Below are 20,708 nucleotides of genomic sequence, written 5' to 3'. Positions count from 1 at the left end.
TTTAGAGAAAAACAAAGAATGTCACCGGGTATGGTAACTCTCTGGCTATCAATTCATGCAATTAAAAGCAACAAAATGCAGTGAGAAAGTTCATTAAAGCTGCGTAAGAAATTATCTAATTAGATTCTAGACAATACAAGATTTAAGACCACCAGCTCAACTATGATTACATATTTGGAATGAGAAGAGAAAAATGCATCTGTGTGCAAAATTTCATGAGACTCTAGCCATAAATAAAAAAGGTTAGTTTTGAGACCCTCGTCCCCCCTTAAGGCCCCCCAGTCATTGTTGCAATACTTAGCAGTGCCATCACCAATCCGAGGAAGCCACCTCATTCAGTCGTGCGCAAAGGCACCTTTCAGGCCCGGGGAGAGCTCCAGCCTAAGCAGTTGCAGTTAGATGCACCACTACACTATTCGAAATCACTCACAAGTACTCCTGCCAAGTTTCTGACAGAGGCTGAAGGAACAGCCTGCTATGAGGAAGCAGCAGAGAATGCACTGGGAGTGTATGAGACCCCGGGCAGCCGACTGAGAACAAACGACTTTGGAATAAAACTTCTGTGCCTGAGGTGAGAGACCGCAAAGCAATGTATGCACAGACCTTGGGTGTGAGCAGGAGATACTGGGCGCAGTTTTTGGCAGCCGTGTTCATCATCATCTCGAAGACCTTGCGCTCGTTGTCCGAGTCCATGCCCTGCAAAGAGGCAAAAGAAAATGTCGGTTCAGAAGACGGACCACACCGATGCCATGGTAGGACACCCAAGGGGCAACTTGACAAAGCAAGTGAAGCAGCTGGCGCATTCTCAGCAACATGGTAATCGTTCCTAGGGTACTTTCATAACAAGAATGAAAACTACCGTATTTACTTGTATAATTTTTGTCCTCACGTAATTTGTGCACTCCTAATTTATTACCAGGGTTTATAAATAAACTACTACTCACTTGTTTTACACTCCCAACAGCGCCAGACAACCAGTATGCACATGCAAGCGCTTAAGGTCTTAAAAAGTTTTTTTTTTTATTTGTTAACATATTTTACTCAAACTTAGCTCCTAGGTACATGATTGAATGCTCATTTCGAATATGCATTTAGGTTTCAAAGATCTCGCCTGGAAAAATATATATGACAAAATAAAATATCCTAATTACGTCATTTCTTAGGGGCCTTCATAGAAATTTATCAGTTAAGTAAAGATTTTTAAGAATAACCAGACATTTGCAAAGGCCCAAAGCACATCCTAAAGCTAACAAAACGTCTATAAAATCATTCTGTTGATCACAAATAAATAACAAAGTTGGAAAGAAAAAACGATGTGGCAGTAATTAGCCCACACTTGGCCTAATTACTAATATATTATATTTAAAGGAAAAGGAAAGCTTTAGGATGTGCTGTTCATCTTTGGAAATGCCTGCATATTCTTAAAAAAGTTTTTTTAACAGATAAATTACTATAATAGCCCTTAAGAAATGGTCTAATTTGGATGTTATTTTGCGATAAATTTTCTTCCAGGTGAAATATTTGAAATCAGCATTCTATGATACACCTACGTGCCAAGTTTCAACAAAACCCTCATCCCCCCTTAAGACAAAATCGTTAAGTTCGTTCGTCAATTGGTTCTGCGAGTTGCACGCCTTTTACCTGGCTCGCCTGCGCCAGCAGTCGCTCTCCCAGACAAAAAATTGCTAGAGCGAACTTCTGGTAACCTCCGGCGTGCACCGGAACCCGAAACTGCCGAACTGTTCGCTGTTGTTTGCCGCTGGTCAGCCGGGCCACATGAGAGGGAACCGGTTTACTGCCTCATCTCCATTTGCCTCTGACCGCTGGCTTAGCGACTGTATCAATGCACGTTTATTACTTCCAGCCGAGCACAAGCCGTCATGCCATCCCGTGGGGAACTATATACTCCATCTCAGTAGTTCCTTACAGCACTGTCAAAGCTGCGATGAATGCACAGGCGACATTCTGATACTGCAGTATGCAGTATGAAAGAGGCACATGGCTTAATGGAGTAGCACACTTTAAAGCGCGAATGCATCATACGCTGTTTCATACCAAGCCTTAGCGTATGCTCACATTAGGTGCGCAATTTCCTGAATTTATCGTGCGCGACTCTTGCGAAGATTTGCTACTAGAGAATTGTGCTGCGATGGGCATTCAACTTGATGAATATGTCCAGATCGACAGCGATGTGGCAACGTGCCCAGAAAATACCGTGCACAGCATTATAGCTGATGTCTGCCCCCCTGATGAAAGTGAAGACGAGGAGGAAGAGCTTGAAAACGAGACCGCTGACTCTGATCCTGTGGTGACACCTGCGCAGGCGGAATCGGCAGTCCAAATGCTGAAGAGTTTCTTCCAACGAGAAGAAGGTTCGGAAGTGTTTCTGCACAGCCTGTCAAGTATGGGTGATGCCATTAACAAAAAACGGCTGCGAGAGCTCAAACAAGCAAATATAAAATCCTTTTTCACTAGCCAATAAGTGGTAATTCCCACTCTTTTGACATTTTTTTTTTTAAATTTCAGTACTAGTACTACTGGAAAAAAAATTCACTGCTTATTTTTCTCTAATAAAGTTTGTTCTCATAGTGTACCGTTCTCCTTATTACCTAGATTTTGCAAATTGAGATCCGCTGAGACTGCCAACTGCGCGCGCGCGCGCCAGCCGCGTAGGGATCACGCGGAAGCGGATTGCGCAATGCTGAACCTATTCTCTCTCTAAACGAAACTCCTGATAAACGGAACATATTTTCCCGGTCCCTTGAGGTTCCGTTTAACGAGAGTCCACTGTATGCCGCGATGGGACAACTACGATAGACACAGCCCGACGATAGACACAGTTAGACACGATAGACACGGTTAGCTCTGGTTAGCTCCGACGCAGCCCATCGCGTCAGAGCTAACCGGTTGGAGGCGCCGGATTTTCAGTTCATGCAATGGTGCAAATCTGACTCATCCGACCTTGGTCGCAGCTCTTTTGTGTGCCAGGAGTGTCAGAGCAATACAAAAAAGTCTGAATTTATCGAATTTAGGATAAACAGTGGTATGAATTAAGTGACTTTAAAATGCATTGCAAATATAGCCAACTACCCAAAATTTTGAAATTTATTTGCAATAACCGAAAGTACGAATTATCCGAGCTTGAATTATCACACGTCTGCTGCATTATTGGTGGTGGTCTATGTGCCTCTCAATAAATAAGGAAACTAACAATAACAGCTAAAAAGGTAATTATTCAATACTTTAGTTAACCAGCCTACTAGTTACTACATCTCAGCTGTAATCTGATGTGTAACACCGCTGACAATGCTATGCCGAAAAAAGCACTCTTCCAATTCAAAAGGCCTACTTTTAAAAAATTTCAGAGCATCTTGGGTGAAACACCCGGTATACTATGGGGAAAAACTATTACAAGGCCTCACTAAATACGCATTTACAGTAAACAAGGTTTATCAACAACATACTATCCAGCTGCTGATCCTCACCAAACATTCACAAACATGGTGAAGGCAAGGCAGGGGTGTTAGGCACAGCAGTTGACGGAGCTGGGGGAGGGGCAAGAAATGCGGCAAACCTGGTTGATCTCATCCACCACCCGGAAGGGGACACTCGTCTGCTCCTGCAGTGCCATCATGTAGAGCACGGTCGCCACGGACCGCTCCCCGCCGCTCTGGTGAATGGCACTCAGCTCCGCCAGCGGTGCCTCGTCCCGAAACTTGACCCGAATGCTGACCCCATACTTGTCGTACAGGTCGGGATCCGGGCTTCGATTGAGAGAGACCTGCCACGGGACGAAAACATTTGCTCCCTTTGACTGCGTGAAGCGACAACCGAAAAGGACGTAAAACCCAGTACATTTCAGGCACCTTCAAGAACCACACAGCGTCACGTGAAGGTAAGCACTGTCCGAAATGAGCTAGCACTAACCCTTTTGCGCGCGCTTTGTACACAATCGTGTATACAGAAAACTCGCAGCTTTTTCTGAGAGTCTGGTACACCTAGCAGTGATTTCATCGTTTCAGTTGAATTGAGCACCCATCTTGTCGCGAACAAGTTGGTTTTTTGTGCCACGTAGCGAACGCAGTAAGTAATATTTCCCCGAACAGTGAGTTAGTTAACGTTTTATCCACTATTTTTTTGTCCAAACAGATTTTGTCGCAAGTGAGAACACTGATTGTTTTTGCTCAGTTTCGGGCATAATGTGCACCTTTGAGATGCCAAAGTGATTCCACAATCGCTTTTGAGAACATTTCGATGTTACTATTTCTAACAGATCTGACACTTTGTACGGAATTCTGCACATCGTTGTAAAAACTCACCCGCTGGTCTTTCACGCCCCAAAACTAACAAATTCCTTTTCTTGAGGCCTGAATATACTACAGTCGACAACCGATTTTTCGGACTCTCTAGGAACCGCGAAAACGACCAAAAAATCGGGCAGTCCGGAAAATCAAATTTCACCGAAAAAATCACGAACTTATTACCACTATGCCGGAGAAAGCGGCCAATTGTATTGCACACAATCTAAAGCTCCTCATGACTATATTTCGCCGCGCGAAATACCGTATAAACGCGTATAAGGGCCGCACTTTTTTTTTTCCAGATTCGAGGGCCAATTGTCGGGGTGCGGCCCATACATGCGATGTGCGAAAAAAATTTTTTTTAAAGTAAAAACACACCAACCAGGAAATGAGCGACATTTATTCTACGTTCAATCGTCACTCGCGAAGTATTTAGACTCCTGAGCTGGTGCTGCGCTCTGGTGCACGCTCATGCCAAGAGAAGCCGCGCAGCATGTCCGCCGTCAATGCGTAGCCGTTGTTCCGAAATTCCATCACATAGAGGAGCAGCTCTTCTTCCTGAATCGCATGGCTTGACTTGGAAAGCGCACTTTTTGCAGCTTGTGTTTCTCTTTTGGTTGCACCATCATCGGACGCACTTCTCGGCCACGTCGAATTTCCCGCCCGCCGCACGCTTACCGACCGCGTTCGAGAGCTAATTCCCAGCTGTGTAGCTTAAGGTGCTTGCCCATCGCGCTAAAACTGTGAAGCTCGGCGGCAGCACGCGAAAGCCACTATCACGGCGAACACGCTAACATGCATGCTAACACGCCACGAAAGGCTGGAGCTGGCGATACTGATGCCGATGTGAACAGCGGAAAATTGCGACGGAGAAAAAAGTTGATGATAATGATCACGGCACCATCCATAGACGGCACTTGGAAGCTCCGGTGCGCGCGCGTGGCCTCCGTGAACGGCGCAGTGCCGGAGCAGATTGCGGCCACGATATGATCCGGCGGCGCGCCACGCTTCGATCGCGGAGGCCACGGCGTGCGCGTAGCCTCCGCGATCAAGCGCTCCGCGATCGTATTCGCGTTCCGTGTTCGGGACTAAAGACTCGGCACAGATGAGTTCCGTGAACTCAGACTACGGTTCAAGTTCGTGCGGCGGAAGACATTCAAGGACAGTACGAATTCGAAAACACGCGAGCGCAATGTGCCGACTCACGCAGAATTTCAGCGTCGCAAGAGGCTCCCTTTAAGCTTGAATTTCGTTTTGTTTGATCAAGTTTTCGATATCTCCTGCAGTCTGAATTAATGAGGTTCCACTGTACACATTATATGGCGGCTTGGGTACTGGCGGCGAGTGCGGACGAGGTCCGAAAAATCGAGTGGTCAGTTGCGGTGCGTCCGAAATTTCATGCGCTCTTACACATTGGCTCTATGGGCCATGTCGCGGTGCCGCGAAAAAGTCCGAATAATCAAGCATGTCCGAAAAATCAGGCGTCCGAATTTTCAGTCGTCGACTGTACTTAGGGGAAGAAAACAACTGATTTCAATAAAACAAAAAATGGCGCCTAAAAGGGTTAAACTGTGAACCATGCCCTGTGCATTTGTGCTTGGAAGTTGCAAGTGCCGATGCAACGAGGTGGACTGAGTCAGCAAAGATGATGATGCTGAGCAAGAAAATGAGGGTGTTGGAACATGACTGCATCAGTCAACAATACGAGGGCCCATCTTTCTGGGCTCACCAAGAAAAGGCCAGCTTTTCTACCTCTGGCCGCACAAACTGTGAAAGGCGGACCACATTACAGGGAATTTCAAAAATCGATGCCGAATGCGCACCGACTCACTGCAGTAGCCGCCTTAACTAAAGCATACAAGAGAGAAAGCTTCCGCTGACAGGAAGGTGAGAGCAAGCTGGGCGCTAACACCGAAACAGAGTCCATGCTGAGAACCCGTGCATCGTCTGGTCTCTGTTCCCTGTACAGTGCACAAAAACAAACGGCTTTTCTCATGAATGTGGGTTTGAGTGCCAGCGAAAACTGAAAGGTGCGCACCAATGCACTGAACCCAAATAAGCTGCTTTTATTTCTGCAACACCTGGCGACAACGAAGATGCCCCACGTGCTCAAGCAAGGCCCGATGATAGAAGATGGAGCTGTCCACCATCTGGAAGGTTCACTTCCCAACAAGACACCAGACACATCGTGCCAAGTCCACATCTTTGACAGTGCTGCCATCTTTCCAGGCAGTGTGCAGTACTTCCAGCCTGGGGGACCGATGTATGCAATGCAGCCCATACTGCACTACAATCGCCAACCAACTTTTTGGACTCGATGGGACTTGAAAAATGGACCGAATAATTGAACAATCTGAAAAATCTGTTAAGTTAAAAAAAAATTACTATTCCACTAAAAACCGGCTTTAAATATTGCAAAATTTGTCGCTCCCAGTGTTCCACTTGCAATCGACAATATTGGACTGTAACTGAGCCACAGTCATGCTTTCGTCATGTCCGCACCACGTCACGTCAGGATACCAGACAGTGTGACGTGGCCACAGGTCTGCCCCGAAATACGGCACACAAAGCGACAACAATTCCCCTGCATGTGCTCTGATTAAGCAAACAGTTGCAACTGTGAGTAGCACGCTGCCCGGCTGCCAATGCCCTGTCACCCCTCCTGCTGGCATACGTTTTTTTTTTCTATCTCGTTCTTTTGCCTTCTCCACAATTATGTGAGGCTATTTGGTCCTATACCACAGGGCACACAGACCCAGGTGGGAAGGCGTAAGGCCCGCTTTTCCGTCCAACCCAATGCCGTACCCACTCTCTTTCCCTCTCGTTCTTTCTTTCCCCCCTGAATTCCTTCTCCTGACCCCTTTTGTTATTTCGGTTTTCGCATGGTTTGAGCCCATCTTGCATTTCTACACCCTCACCTGTTGCCCATTTTAGTGCATGCCACTTCATTTTACTGTTTTTGTTTTTAATGCAAAAGCATTTCTTGTCTCATGAGTGCCGTTGGCAGAGCACGTCCACACGAAAATGGCCATTCGGAAAAAGAAATTCGCCAGCACTGCGGTTTGTTCGAACCCAGGCCCCCTGTATGCCAGGTGGGCACGCAACGTATATGCCACGAAGGGTCGTTGTTTCGAACGTGTTAGAGGGGTACGAAGTGAACACGTTGTGGTGTGTATGACGGTAAAGTGCATTGGGGATGTGTACTCATGTTAGACAACAATGACTACCAAAAATGTCGCTGCTGTCATCCAAGGGTCACATGGTAAGTGTCATGTGACAACAATGGCTTGCAAGAAAGTTGTCAACGTAATCCAAGGGTCACGCGATAAGCGTCACATGACAACGCAAAAAAGAAAGTTGCTGACGTTCAAACGCCAATCTTTTCGCATTTCTCCAACACAGCAGACTGCAGTGCTCTACAATTTTTCTTTCTTGTTTGCATGGGACCTGCTACCTGGCATTCATTTTTTCACATCAGAAAACATCTTGTGTGTGTCCTCCGGCCCTCGCTTTGAATTTTCACCCAAGGCACACTGTCTCTTTCTTATTTTTTTCTTTCCGATTGGCGTTTGATTTGAAAGTTCATTTCAGGTTTACCTGTGGGCCAACTTAGTTAAAACCACCTCCAAATAAGCAAGTGCTTCCTGCGATACATCCGCTGAGACGAAGCAGGGTGGAATCAATGGTCAGGAAAAAAAAAATAATAAAGGGCGAGAACAAGAACACAAAACAAAGGTTTTTGCTAAAAAGTAAAAGGTGGTATTGGTTCTGGACAGAAGCCTTGGACAGGCGCCATTTTTTGTTTCATTGAAATCAGGTAATTTTCTCACTTAAGTAGTATATTCAGGCCTCAAGAAAGGGAATTTGTTACTTTTTGAGTGTGAAAGACCAGCGGGTAAGTTTTTACAACAATGTGCAGAATTCCGTACAAAGTGTCAGATTTGTTAGAAACAGTAACATCAAAATGTTCTCATATGCCAGGTAAGCACCCTAGGGATCGTGGAATCGCTTTGCGTTTCAAAGATGCACATTATGCCAGAAATTGAACAGAAACAATCAATGTTTTCTTACGTGACAAAATCCATCTGCACAGAAATGGTGCAGTGAGCACGCCGCAGTACCTAGCTCACTGTTGAGTGAAATATTATTTGCTGCGTTCGCTTCCGGCACAAAAACCAACTTATTTGCGACAAGGAGGGTGCTCAGTTGGACTGAAACAATGCAATCTCTGCTAGGTGCACCAGTCTCTCAGAAAAACTTGTGAGTTTGGTGTATCCACAAATGTGTGCAAAGCGCCTTAAAGGGGCTGCGAAACACTGCTTTGGGGGATACCGGCTATACTTCAGGTGGATTCTTTATGTCACACAGATGCTGACTTAAAAAGAATTGCAGGAATCGGTACCCAGGAACGGGAGTTATTCAATGAAGAAATTTCAAAATACAAGCAAACGAAATGCTGCCCTGAACTCGATTTTGGCGGGGCTCCCCACTCCTATTTCGCTCTCCCGATGACAGCACCTGGCGCAACCAATCAAAACAGCCTGCCAGAGCACGTCGCGGAAGTTTGCACTCCACGGTTGCCTGCTCTCTGCAACTCGTTCTTGCTGAGACTGGCAGCATCGTTTCCACGCCAGAGCTCCTGGTGGTGTATTTTTATTTTACTTACTTTGCAGGGCTTTTATCTAAGACAAACAAGTTGTTTTTGTTGATCTAATATAAAACGCAGACAGGTGACAAAATGTGTCTCTATTTATTCACACAATTTGCAGTATATTTACTGTTTGTCCAATCAATCAAGCTCGCGCCAGGTGATGTCATATCCACTGCTAAAAACCCGCCACTGTGTGGTGACACCATCAAAGCCATGAATTTGTTTTTGGGAGGACATTAAAATATTAAAAAATGGAATATACACAGTATTATTGACGCTAATAGCACCATTATAACTCACTGTATGCAAGCAACTGGCAAAACAGTCAACTAAGATTGTGTTTCTAGGCCCCTTTAAAGGGTTAAGCATGTCTCAGAAATTGCCCCACACATCTTTGCATATGCAAGCGGAAGATCTCCATCACTGCGATTCTGACATTTTTGTCGTACTCTGGATGGTACGAGATTTCAGCACACATTTACCACCTGCGGAGACAAGAAAGAGCCAGCCCGCACCTCGCCCACACAGCCCAGCTCGCGGAAGTACCGGCCGAAGGACGTGTTGACCCGCTGCAGCAGCTGCTCAACGTCTCGCAGCCAGCGTTCCGCCGTCTCAGACATCTCCGCACGGGACTGCGACAGCTGCTGCTCGCTGCGGGCCACCTCCTGCTCCAAGCGGGTGACGGTCGCCTTGCGCTGCTGGTACTCACGCTCCACCTGCGGAAGAACCAGTCACTCACCCGCACCCAACGGACCGTCGCGCCATTCCCCACCTTCCACAGCCCAGTGCTACACACTGCCCGCATCCTTGGGCACCAAGTACACGGTACAGTATCCAACCGATATTTCGGACTCCAATAATTAGGACTAGCGTGATATTTCAGACTTCGCTGAGGAACCGTCGCGCACCTCATAGAAACAGGTACATGTTCACGACCGATACTTAGGACCTTGCGGAGTCTGAAAGTTCGGATTTTTGGACTAAAATAGATGCCGACAATATTGTGGGGATCGTTTTTCAACCAAAAGTTCGTTATTTCAGCCTAATATAGATAGCAGGCATCGCTGTCACTACCAACCCGTTTGCCGCCACAGTGAAAGGCACCATCTTGGATTTAAACGGAATCGGCTCGGCGGGCGCAATCGGACTGGCTTGGATAGGCTTGGCCATTTGTTCTCCATCGTTGCCATTCGAGGTAATGAGATGCTCTCCATTGCCATCGAGACGGCCTACAAGAGGCACACGATTGCATTGAAAATGGTACAGCGGGACAGCAAACGCGGTAGACAGGGGGGGGACTGCATTTCGAGGCGGTCTTCGCGAATATCACTGCCGCATGCAAACTGACTGTTCTCACTTCGCGCAGCAAGTGCATTCATTCGCGGCATGACCGCAGCCGTGTCGCACTCTCTGGTATAATAATGTGATAGGGTGCGGACACGAAGAAAGCACAGCTATGACTCAGATAGAATCTAATATTATTGCTTGCAGGCAAACATGGGGAGCAACGATTTTCGCAATTTTGAAAGCTGGTTTTTCACAGAAAAGTTTATTTTTTTAAGTTCACAAATTTTTCAGACTGTTCCATTATGTGGAACATTTTTCGAGTCCCGTCGAGTCCAAAAAAATCGGTCAGCGACTGTACTACAACCTCACCGATTTGTTCTTTTGAAAAAAAAAGTGGTTTTGAAGAGAAGAAATGTGCAGTAACTGTCTTGACTTCCCAGAGGACCCCTCAGCTGTATTGCTAGAGAAGGAATGAAGGAGGGAGTGAAAGAATTAGGAGACATAGAAGAATTAGGAGAACAGCGAAAAAGAGGAAGAAATCTAGGGGACACTTGGGCTCCGCCAATAAAGGTATGACGTGACTCCATGAATGGGTCCAGTCAGCGGTTCCTCATGCCCACAGAGACGCGGGCACTTTCCGTTTTATGCGAAAGACACACATATCATCCCTGCTTTGACCAAGCCATACGAATGTGTCGCATAGCCTGACGGCAGAGTCAGACACAGTTTAAGGGTAAGGTTTCGATTACTCCAATTCTTTTCACCACAGTTCATTTATCTTCATATGCTTATAACCCTCTTGACCCCTCATGACTCTCTCAATTAATCCAGAGCTTTTGCTCACGACGCAGCTGCTGATGACGAGGCCGAATGTTCGCCACAATGGGATCCTTACACTTACCGTGTGAAAAAAAAATGGGGGAGGGATTCCAGGTTAATTTCGACTACCTGGGGCCCTTTTAAGCACACCAACGTCACCAGAAACTTGGCAAACTTGTTGGTTTTGTGATGCACGGATCCTCCGATTGGTTCAATGCTACTCGCACAGCTGCACTGCCTAAGGTAAGCATTCTAAGTTGCCACAGAAGGAAGACTGCAGTGGCGCTCAGACAAAATACCCAGAGACGGGGCCAAGGCAGCATAACGGAAAGAAAGCATTTCCTTCCACCTGCCCATGCTGCGAGGGCCACTCACCGATGCGTCCACTGGCAGCATGCAGCTGAGCGTCTGTTCTTCCAACAGCAGCATGTCGTTGACCTCCTTGGTTGTTTTCGGAAGCGTCAGGAACTCCTGTGCAATGTCCGAAACTGGCATCAGCAGTTGGCCAGAAGTGCATTCTTTTTTTTTTTTTAACGACAAAACAGCTATGATAGGGGACAAGGACATGGGGGGCGCTACATTTACAACTCAATAAATCAGATTTCGGCACAAGCAACCAATAAATATGCATACGAAAGCACTAAAAGGTGAGAAAAACAAAAAAGAAACAAGATAAATAGGTGAAACAAAAAACAAACCGTTAGGTGACGTTAAACATCTTTGAAGAAATCAGCAGTGGCAGTGGCAAAAAAATACCGCCATACGTACTAGACTGATGAACACAGTGATAAGTATGGCACACCACTACATTTCGACTGGACATCAGTGCCACTCATGCTATAGTGGCCAGACTTCAAAGGCACCCATCCACTATGATTGCCACCTCACCTCCCGCCCCCTGTGCACATGCAAGCTGTAACACCTGTCTGAAATTAAGCAAAGTGCTGGCCAGATTCCTTTGAATTAACGAGAGTTCCACATCACAGAACATAGCATGCGTAGAATAATAGAGACAAGGTGTCTGAATTATCCAGTTTTCCAAATCGACAAGGTCTAAGTAATGAGGTTTTGTTGTGTAGAAATTCAACAGTGGCATGCGCATCAGAGTGGCTTTCGTCTATCTTGCGGAAAGATGGTTGGTTTATGGGGTTTAACGTCCCAAAGCGACTCAGGCTATGACGGACGCCGTAGTGAACGGCTCCGGAAATTTAGTCCACCTGGGGTTCTCTAATGTGCACTGACACCGCAAAGTACACGGGCCTCTAGAATTTCTCCTCCAAAGAAATTCTAGCCGCCGTGGCCGGGATCGAACCCGCATCTTTCGGGTCAGCAGCCGAGCACCATAACCACTGAGCCACCGCGGCGGCATATTTTGCGGAAAGAGGTCAAGCTTTTTACCCCCTTGCACATTCAGCGTTACCTTTGTACTGCACCCATCATAGTTAGTTTTTCTCCGAGCTTTAGGTGTTTGCACACGCAAGCTCGTTGCTTGTGGACAGGCTGAATTTCGATTCTGTTCACTCGCAGGCGCAGCGCCTGTTCTTTCCTCGTCTCAGCACCGTTTTTCACCGTTCGAAAATGTGCGTGCACAGGGAAGCACACAGCGCAGCCGCTGAAAGCGCCTTGCCTTGACGAGCTCTGGCGGTATCTGCTTGGTTGTGGAGGGGCACTTGGTGGCCTCCTGGGCTTCGCGCCGCTTCTGCAGCACGTTGCGCTGGGAGGCAGCCAGCTGCTTCTGGAGGTCCGCCACGGCCGCCTGCACACGCCACGGCACAGAGGCACTTGAGTGAAATCGGCCCCAACATTGGAAACGGGTGATCGGCCCAACATTGGAAACGGGTGATCGGCCCAACATTGGAAACGGGTGACCGGCTCAACATTTGGAAACGGGTGATCGGCCCAACACTGGAAACGGGTGATCGGCTACACATTTGGAAACGGGTGATCGGCCCAACACTGAAAATGTATTGGCAAAGGGCGGTCCTACAAAGGACCAGAGTGAGGCCATCCATTTACAATATTGGGCCGATCACCTGTGCTGCTTCGGTTTCCTCCCAAACAGCAAAATCCGTTAGGAACAAAACAGCTGACATGCTTTCAGTAATTTCACTGAAATTGGAGTCCAGCCTTTTTGGTAGTCTATGGTCAACGAAACGGTGCAAAAAAAAAGTCACAGACAAGGCACCATTACAGTGCAGTCCACTTGTAACGATATTGAGAAAAACCGGAAAATCCGATTACTATAACTGATTATTGTTATATGTGGACTGGCAAAAAAAAAAGCAAAACGAACATATCCACGTATTCCCCCATTCATGTAGCCACCGTCTCCTATGCTCCTGTCAAGGGCACACAGCGTCTTAGCGCTCTGCCAAGTTCGCCCAGCCAGCCACCCCCTCTGCAGCTCCCGTCAAAAGATAAACAAGCAGCGATGTTATCGGCGCACAGCATCTTGCCACGCTGCCAAAGTCTGTACTGTGCACAGTGCAAAACAGGGGAACCATGCCAAGAAAAGCTAGCGCTTAAAAAAAAGTAATTTTTAAACATCGCAATGACAAAAGTGGGGGGAGGGAGGGTTCAGAGAAATCCCCTTGCACTTATAGTTGGAGCCACTTTTTACCCAGTTCACAAACGCACAAACGAGCGGTAACTACATTTCTGCCAAAGGGCATTGCAGAGTGGCAGCCAGGCAAGCTCCTCCCTCTAGTGATTGTGACGATGATAGCACACAGTTCCCAAGGCCGTAGACAATGCTCCAACATGGATTTAGTTAGCCACACCAGTCCACATGCAGAGATTTTCCGCCATTTCCTTCAAAGTATCTTGTTTTTACCAAACTTTCCGACAAATTTTCGTCGTAAATATCTTCTGGGCAGTTAGAATCCTATCATTGTATCCGTTATTTCGCCAATAATTATATCGTTATATACAGTTTATTTTTACATCGTGACAATGAGAGAACAGATAAATCTAAAGAGCTTGATCGTTATATCTGCTATCGTTATAAGTGGAATACACTGCACAAGATGACACAGGAGCGCTCAGTACTCGATAACAACTTCTTTGTCCATCTTTTGTGCACTGTTTCATTGACCTCCCTCGAGTCTAACTGTACCGTCACTATAATGTACACATAAACAGCAAATCGAGCTACGAACACTGCTACAACCAACACAGCAACTCTGATTCTCCATCAGCAAGCCACAAGCAGTAATGCAGTTACCAGTCAGTGAGCACATGCAGCTAGTAGAAGAAGAAGGCCCTGCCCACCTACCTGGAGGCTGGAGCGCTGCTGCTGGGCCACGCGGAGCACTTCCTCCGCTTTCTCCTTGTCGACGGCAGCCCTGATCATGTCCAGGCGGTGCTCAGCACGGGCACGGCGCTTCTCACAGCACAGCTGCAAGGTAGTAATTGGCGATGGCGCTTTTCGCAGCTTTCGTGCACAGCGAGACACACAAGGGTGCCTACCCACTGCCAGTGTCCCCAGAAAATGCTGCGCCACTTCCAGAAACTAGCGGGCACTTTTGATGCAGGACGCGAAATTCTCGTTACGTTCAAACAGCGGACAACAACGAAACGAGGAGAATGGCTTCCTCGCTTCGCACATGTTCTGGAAAAATGACACCCGCTCAGGAGTAACTAGCCTTGACCACAGCACTGCCATACGGCTCCAGAGGAGAGCTATATAACCTTCTCAGCAGCCGTACAGTTGGAAGAGAAAAGCTCATTCTGGCCCAGGGACATTGAACCGGAAAAGGTGCCTACATTTCACAGAAATGAGCACAACGCCAAATCAGACCTCTGAGCTCCACGTCAAAACACACTCTCTCTTCAAAAGTGCCATACTTACTCACGCAGTTTTGCACACCTCTAAATTAAGGCCTCAAAAAAGGAGTTCGCAAATCATGCGGAGATTTCATGAACACGTCCTAAAAAACTCTTTAAAGATCATTACGTGAGATATGCCATACATTGCAGCCTGTACATCAACCCTCCTACTCGCACCCCTCGCTGGCCAAAAAAAAAAAAGAAATACTGACTCAAAGCATAAGATGTATGCCCCTCCTGCCCTAGCCCACGTCATGTAGTTCCCCGTGCAATGGCACGACGGTACATGCGCAGCTCAAAGCAATAAATGTGCAGTGATAGAATCGCAAAGCCAGAAGTTAAGAGAGGCAAAAATGGAGATAAAAGGCAATAAACCGGAGCTCTCGCATGCAGCCAGGCTGACTAACGTCAAACCAAACAGCAAACAGTTTGGTGATTTCGGATTCTTCCGTGTGTTGCCGGTTACCGGACGTTTGCTATCGGTGTCGTGGCCCAAAGATGCCAAGCTCACTAAGACCTGTGACATCTTATTTAATACCCGCCAGTTCCTCCAACAACACTGCTAGACTGTATACTTCTCATCTGTCCTCCAAACCTCACTAAGACCTATGACATCCCATTTAATACCCGCCGGTTCCTCCAGCAACACTGCTAGACTGTATACTTCTCATCTGTCCTCCAAACCTCACTAAGACCTATGACATCCCATTTAATACCCGCCGGTTCCTCCAGCAACACTGCTAGACTGTATACTTCTCATCTGTCCTCCAAACCTCACTAAGACCTATGACATCCCATTTAATACCCGCCGGTTCCTCCAGCAACACTGCTAGACTGTATACTTCTCATCTGTCCTCCTAACTTCACTAAGACCTGTGACATCCCCAGCTGCATAGCTGGCTACTAGGGACAACGCCGCCGCCATGAAACGCAGGAATGGGAGCCAAAGAGCTGCGCTCTAAAAAAAAGTGACTTTTATGCCAGAAAACATGGTAGATTCAACGTCAGCTCCAAACCGCAGCGCCAAACCAGCTCCCTTGGCAAAACTTGGGCCAGGAGGCTTCTGCACCAAATAAAAGACACTCCCCAAAAACTTTCACTGATGCGAGAGGCCCCACCTTGAGTGTCTCGTTGTAGGTCTTCACTTGTGCCTTCCTGAGGGTGCAGATTTTCTGCTGCTGGCACAGGGTCTTCCGCCGCTCCTCGTCCAGGTCCACAGCTGTGCTCTGCATTGTCTGCAAGGGAGACCGGCCACACACGTGAGAGAGGTCGACCTTGCCCCACTTCTGCCGCTGCACGCTGTCGTCACGCCACAACGAAATTTACAGATCCCCTCGTCTTAGTGTGGCAGCATTTAGGTTGCTCTCTCTCGAAACGTTTCTGCCTTCTCTGTCGCCAAGTTCTCTGACTGTTCGAGGGGGTTGTGACTTCAACACCATGTGACCACCAGTGGATCAATCATGGGCACCATCAAATTTGAAAGTCTTAGGACCCCCAAAATTTTGGAAGCAGGCCCACCCCATAAAATGGATTAAAATGGATTAGTGGCTTGGAATTGGTACAATCCCACATGATAATCCAATGAAAGATACTGGAACGTTCTAGAAGGTGATAACTTGATGCACACCATAAAAGGGCAATAGAACCGGTTCCAATCGGAGTTTTGGCGGGAAAATTGCAAGAACATTAGACACTGATTGTGGACACTGTAGCAGGCAACATAATAGCCATCGCATTTTCTTCTTTAAGAATGTTTAAGAAGGGCCCCAAGCTTTTTTCAGGTTTTCCCAGAGTGTTGTTTTAAGGGGCATTGAGGTAAAACACTGACAGGCAGTCTTGGTGCCTGTTTGAGAGCAAACGAGGTGCTACTTGCCGAGAAAAAAAATGGGTATAGAGATCAGACATTATTTTCCCCACCAATCAATTCACACTTTAAACATCATGACAGAAAAAATTTCTCGATCAGCATTAGGATGTGAATAGATAGATATATAACCTGACCTTAGCAATTGGTGCAAAAAAACAAATGCCTTCAAGTCTGCACAGATGGCCTGTAAAAAGTGCCATACCTGTATGCTCAAGCCTCAATGTAATGAAGTCAGTAACATATTTACTCTACTTCATTACACTGAAATTTCACTACCTTGAAATTTACCTCCTAGCATGCAGATAACTTTAAAAAACATGTTGATGCCCTCTCATGAGAAAAACCTTGAATCGCAGAAAAACTGCTCCACAACTTCTGCATGTCAGCCGCTATCAACAACAGTGTTATGCATCGCTCGTATGTCCATAAAGCTTCCGCTGTGTCTTACTCGTGGGTTTCTGTTTCGTGTTACCATCGAATGGCGAGTTCAAAACCTGCAAGCAGACCAAACAAAAAGGTGATATCGTTAGACTGCAGCGGAGTGAGAAGCCTAAGAGTGCAGCTGGAAAGAATCCCTGCTTCCACAAAGTGCCTCAAGCCAACGGCACCTCGCTGTTGTTAACTAGTCTACGCAGCAAAGTGGAATGCAAGCGCTGTCTCCTCTTAGACATGCAAGCTTGCAGTGGCTTTCAAGGCGCTGCACTGACTAATGAGATGCAGCACTTAAGAAAGCACCAATTTCACAACCTCGGGAAAACCCAAGCTCTCCAACAGCTGCCACGGCATGCTCAGCATGTGGGGGAAAAAGTCCAATCAAGGTGACGAGGGATAGCCAAAGGCATGCTGCACGTCGGCGACCATCAAAAACGGCCGTTGAGAGACGAGGTGCCGCTCTCTCACGATTTGTCTTGGAGCACACATGTAACTAACATTATCGCCGCAGCTAACAAAACCTTAGGCTTTCTGAAACGTAATCTGCGAAACGCCCCGGAACATGTCAAATTACTAGCTTATAAATCACTTGTCAGGCCAAAACTGGAATACGCGTCACCCATTTGGAATCCACACCAAGCATATCTCGCCGACGCATTAGAATCAGTTCAAAATCGCGCTGTTAGATTTATTCATTCATCGTACTCATAAAATATCAGCGTTTCATCTCTCAAAGCAGAATCTGGTTTATCACCGCTTTTCTGTCAACGTCGCATTGCTAGCCTTTCACTGTACCATAAGTTCTTTTTTTCGTCCCTTAATCAAGCACCATACATCACAGCAGCAGCACGCACATCATATCGAACCAGCCATCCACTTCAAGTTGCGCGCCCACGTGCCCGGACGACCATCTCCACTGCTTCATTTTTTTTTCCGAACTGCCACAGACTGGAACGGCCTTCCCCACGAAATCGCTTCTACTACCTGCCCATCTTCGTTTTTGCAACTTGTATCTGACCATTTTTTTCAATAACTGTTTACCATGATCCTTATTGTTTGTATAAAAACCCACCCCTTATGTAATGCCCCTACGGGGGACTTTTAAGGTAATAAACTGAACTGAACTGAACTGAAACAGTTTGCTCGGGGCTGCGTGTATGACCAGGCGGGAAGTCCATCATTGGTCGCAATTCGGAACACACACACTGAAGAGTGGTACGAGGTGGGCGTGTTGAAGATCAGCCTTGCACGATGGGTCCAGATCATGCCCACCTTGGAGTTGTACAAGGCTAGCTGGGACAGTTTGTTTTGCAAGTTGTCCATTTCCCGGCTGATAGTGATTGGGGCAAGCGGGTTCTGTCCGAGTTTTCTGTATTCGCCCCGAATCCCCCCCTCTGTTTTCCATGGTAGCAACGAGGAACAAAGTGGGCTGAAAGAGTTCTAACAAAAGAGACAGGACTACCAGGAATAAATGAGGCGGAATACCTGATACAACCACCACCTGGCCAAGCTACACACAATCTCAATAACAGAGACACATCTCTGGAAGCAGTAGCCTACGTGGTGATGCTGCTGCCTAGCCACACACATACACACCGGGATGATCGATGTACACAAAGCAGCAGCGCAAAAGCAGGCCACAACCCCTCTCGGGGCTAACATTGCTGGAGTTCGTCACAGGCGAAGCAAGGGAGAAGAACTCAAATTTTCTGAGATCCTCCTAGAGAACACGTCGGGGAACAATAAGGGAACACCAATCACAGAGCAAAACAGAAGAGGAAAAGGTAACAATGGTGGGCACCTCAGTGACCCCTGTAACATACGGATCATTCCACCAGTGAATATAGTAGGGGGCAGGGAGGAGAAGACGTATCGAATGACAGAGACCCCACTGGGAGACTCACCTGCAGAGCAGCCCGCTTCTCCTCGCGGAGGACAGACAGCTGCCGCAGCCGCCCGGCATTTTCCTGGAGCCGCTTCTGCACACGGAAGGGGAAAAAGAAATCCTCAGCCACCGTTTCTGAGTGAACCACTTGCACTACAGACTTTAACCGCCCTAGAGACATCATCACCTGTGGGGCTCATCCAAAACAATCATAGCTCACGTGCAAAACAGAATTCAGAGAGATAAGAGAAGGATATGAGAGAGTAAAACCTCGTAAATTCAAAATCGTTGGAACTGCAATGAAGCACCCCCCACATGGCCAATAATTTGCTATGGCAGCATTACTGTAAGCGGTTTATTTTACCATAGAACACATGGGAAAGCTGACCGTGCCGCGTCTGACCAATGTTATGTCAGATATATTGTTATAACCGTATTGTTATAAGTGGGTTTGACTGTAGCGAGTACAGTAGAATGTCGGTGATACTAATCTCATGGGGTCATGAAAAAATAAGCATCATTCAAATGAATAAAATCACACAGATCTGTTTATGGCTGACAAAATTTGTTCACGGCTGTGCGGCCACCGCTCGCTGCTCATGGTGTGTACCGCACGATTAGTGATCGCGACGTCGGTGATGTACGGGCAGTGCTTGGTGCTTGAGGGTGCAGTCACAGCTCACGCGTTCATAACATCTGTAATGGCTCGGGAGAGAGTTTGGACGATCTGGAATTTTCACACAATGCACTCCAGCCGGGGAACCTTATGATTTCGCATCATCGCGCAATTCGTATCAACCATGTTCGTATCACTGAGATTCTACTGTACTACCAACATACTGTGTTTCAAGAGGGCACTATAGGTGGAGAGGCCACGTTTCAGCTCTGCAGCTGCACCTTGACTTCGAGGAAAAGTCACGGAGTACATTTACTGCATTTCGTACTTGCCTGATAGTTTGTTTTTCACTCGAACAATTGACTGCCAATGCATGGCGCCAGGCGCGAGCACAGTAACGCTAGGCCTTGCATAAAACTACTACAGCTGCCACAGTCGCAGATCAAAAATAATGACTGACTATTTAGCATTGCTAAGTGCGAGATAGTGTGCAAAAGCACCACGACCACCATGTACACCCCCCGTCAAAAGTATACAGCCCAAGGGGTTTGCTTGTGAGGCCTGCAGCATGCCTCGTTACAGTGGAACCTCAATTAAACGTCCCCCGGTCATGCGACGACCCACATTTTACGACGAATTTGTGCGGTCCCAGCAAAACCCCCATAGAGACAATGCATTAAAAACCTCGGTTATACGACGCAAATTTTAGAAGGACCCCGCTTCGTACGACGTCTGGCTCGTACCGTCCGACAAAAAAGGTCGTCAGCAAACGCAGGCCGGGATGTACCATATTTTCGCGATTGTAAGCACCCCCCGAATCTAAGCACCCCCCCTATTTTCGGAAAAAAAATTCTGAAAAAAAAAACTTTGCATGCGAATCTAAGCACCCCCTTTTTTTGCGCGGAAGAGAGCGTTGCCGAGGCCGCCAAGTGCACTTGCTCTCTTCTTCGTCGAGCCTGTGCAGTCGGAGTCCCGAGGAGGCGCGGCCTGCGCATTGTTGTTGTTGTGACTGAGAGAAGGAT

General features: G+C 47.1%; 1 protein-coding gene across 1 annotated transcript in view; it reads right to left on the bottom strand.

Moving 5' to 3' along the window:
• SMC5 (structural maintenance of chromosomes 5) overlaps window positions 1–20,708 on the bottom strand; it is a 91,324-nt gene that overhangs the window by 2,997 nt on the left and 67,619 nt on the right. Inside the window, exons 17-24 of the mRNA XM_089557715.1 lie at window positions 19,090–19,164; window positions 16,005–16,121; window positions 14,333–14,455; window positions 12,686–12,814; window positions 11,434–11,529; window positions 9,468–9,668; window positions 3,575–3,781; window positions 604–696 (exon numbers count right to left, since the gene is read on the bottom strand). Coding sequence (XP_089413841.1) covers window positions 604–696; window positions 3,575–3,781; window positions 9,468–9,668; window positions 11,434–11,529; window positions 12,686–12,814; window positions 14,333–14,455; window positions 16,005–16,121; window positions 19,090–19,164 — 1,041 coding nt within the window. The remainder of the gene's footprint in view (window positions 1–603; window positions 697–3,574; window positions 3,782–9,467; window positions 9,669–11,433; window positions 11,530–12,685; window positions 12,815–14,332; window positions 14,456–16,004; window positions 16,122–19,089; window positions 19,165–20,708) is intronic.

This window comes from Amblyomma mixtum, chromosome 1 (genome assembly GCF_055824585.1).
Source record: "Amblyomma mixtum isolate Tamu chromosome 1, ASM5582458v1, whole genome shotgun sequence".
Classification (NCBI taxonomy): domain Eukaryota; kingdom Metazoa; phylum Arthropoda; class Arachnida; order Ixodida; family Ixodidae; genus Amblyomma; species Amblyomma mixtum.
The sequence above is the reverse complement of the archived record's forward strand: the minus strand, read 5'-3'. Positions and strand labels throughout refer to the sequence as shown.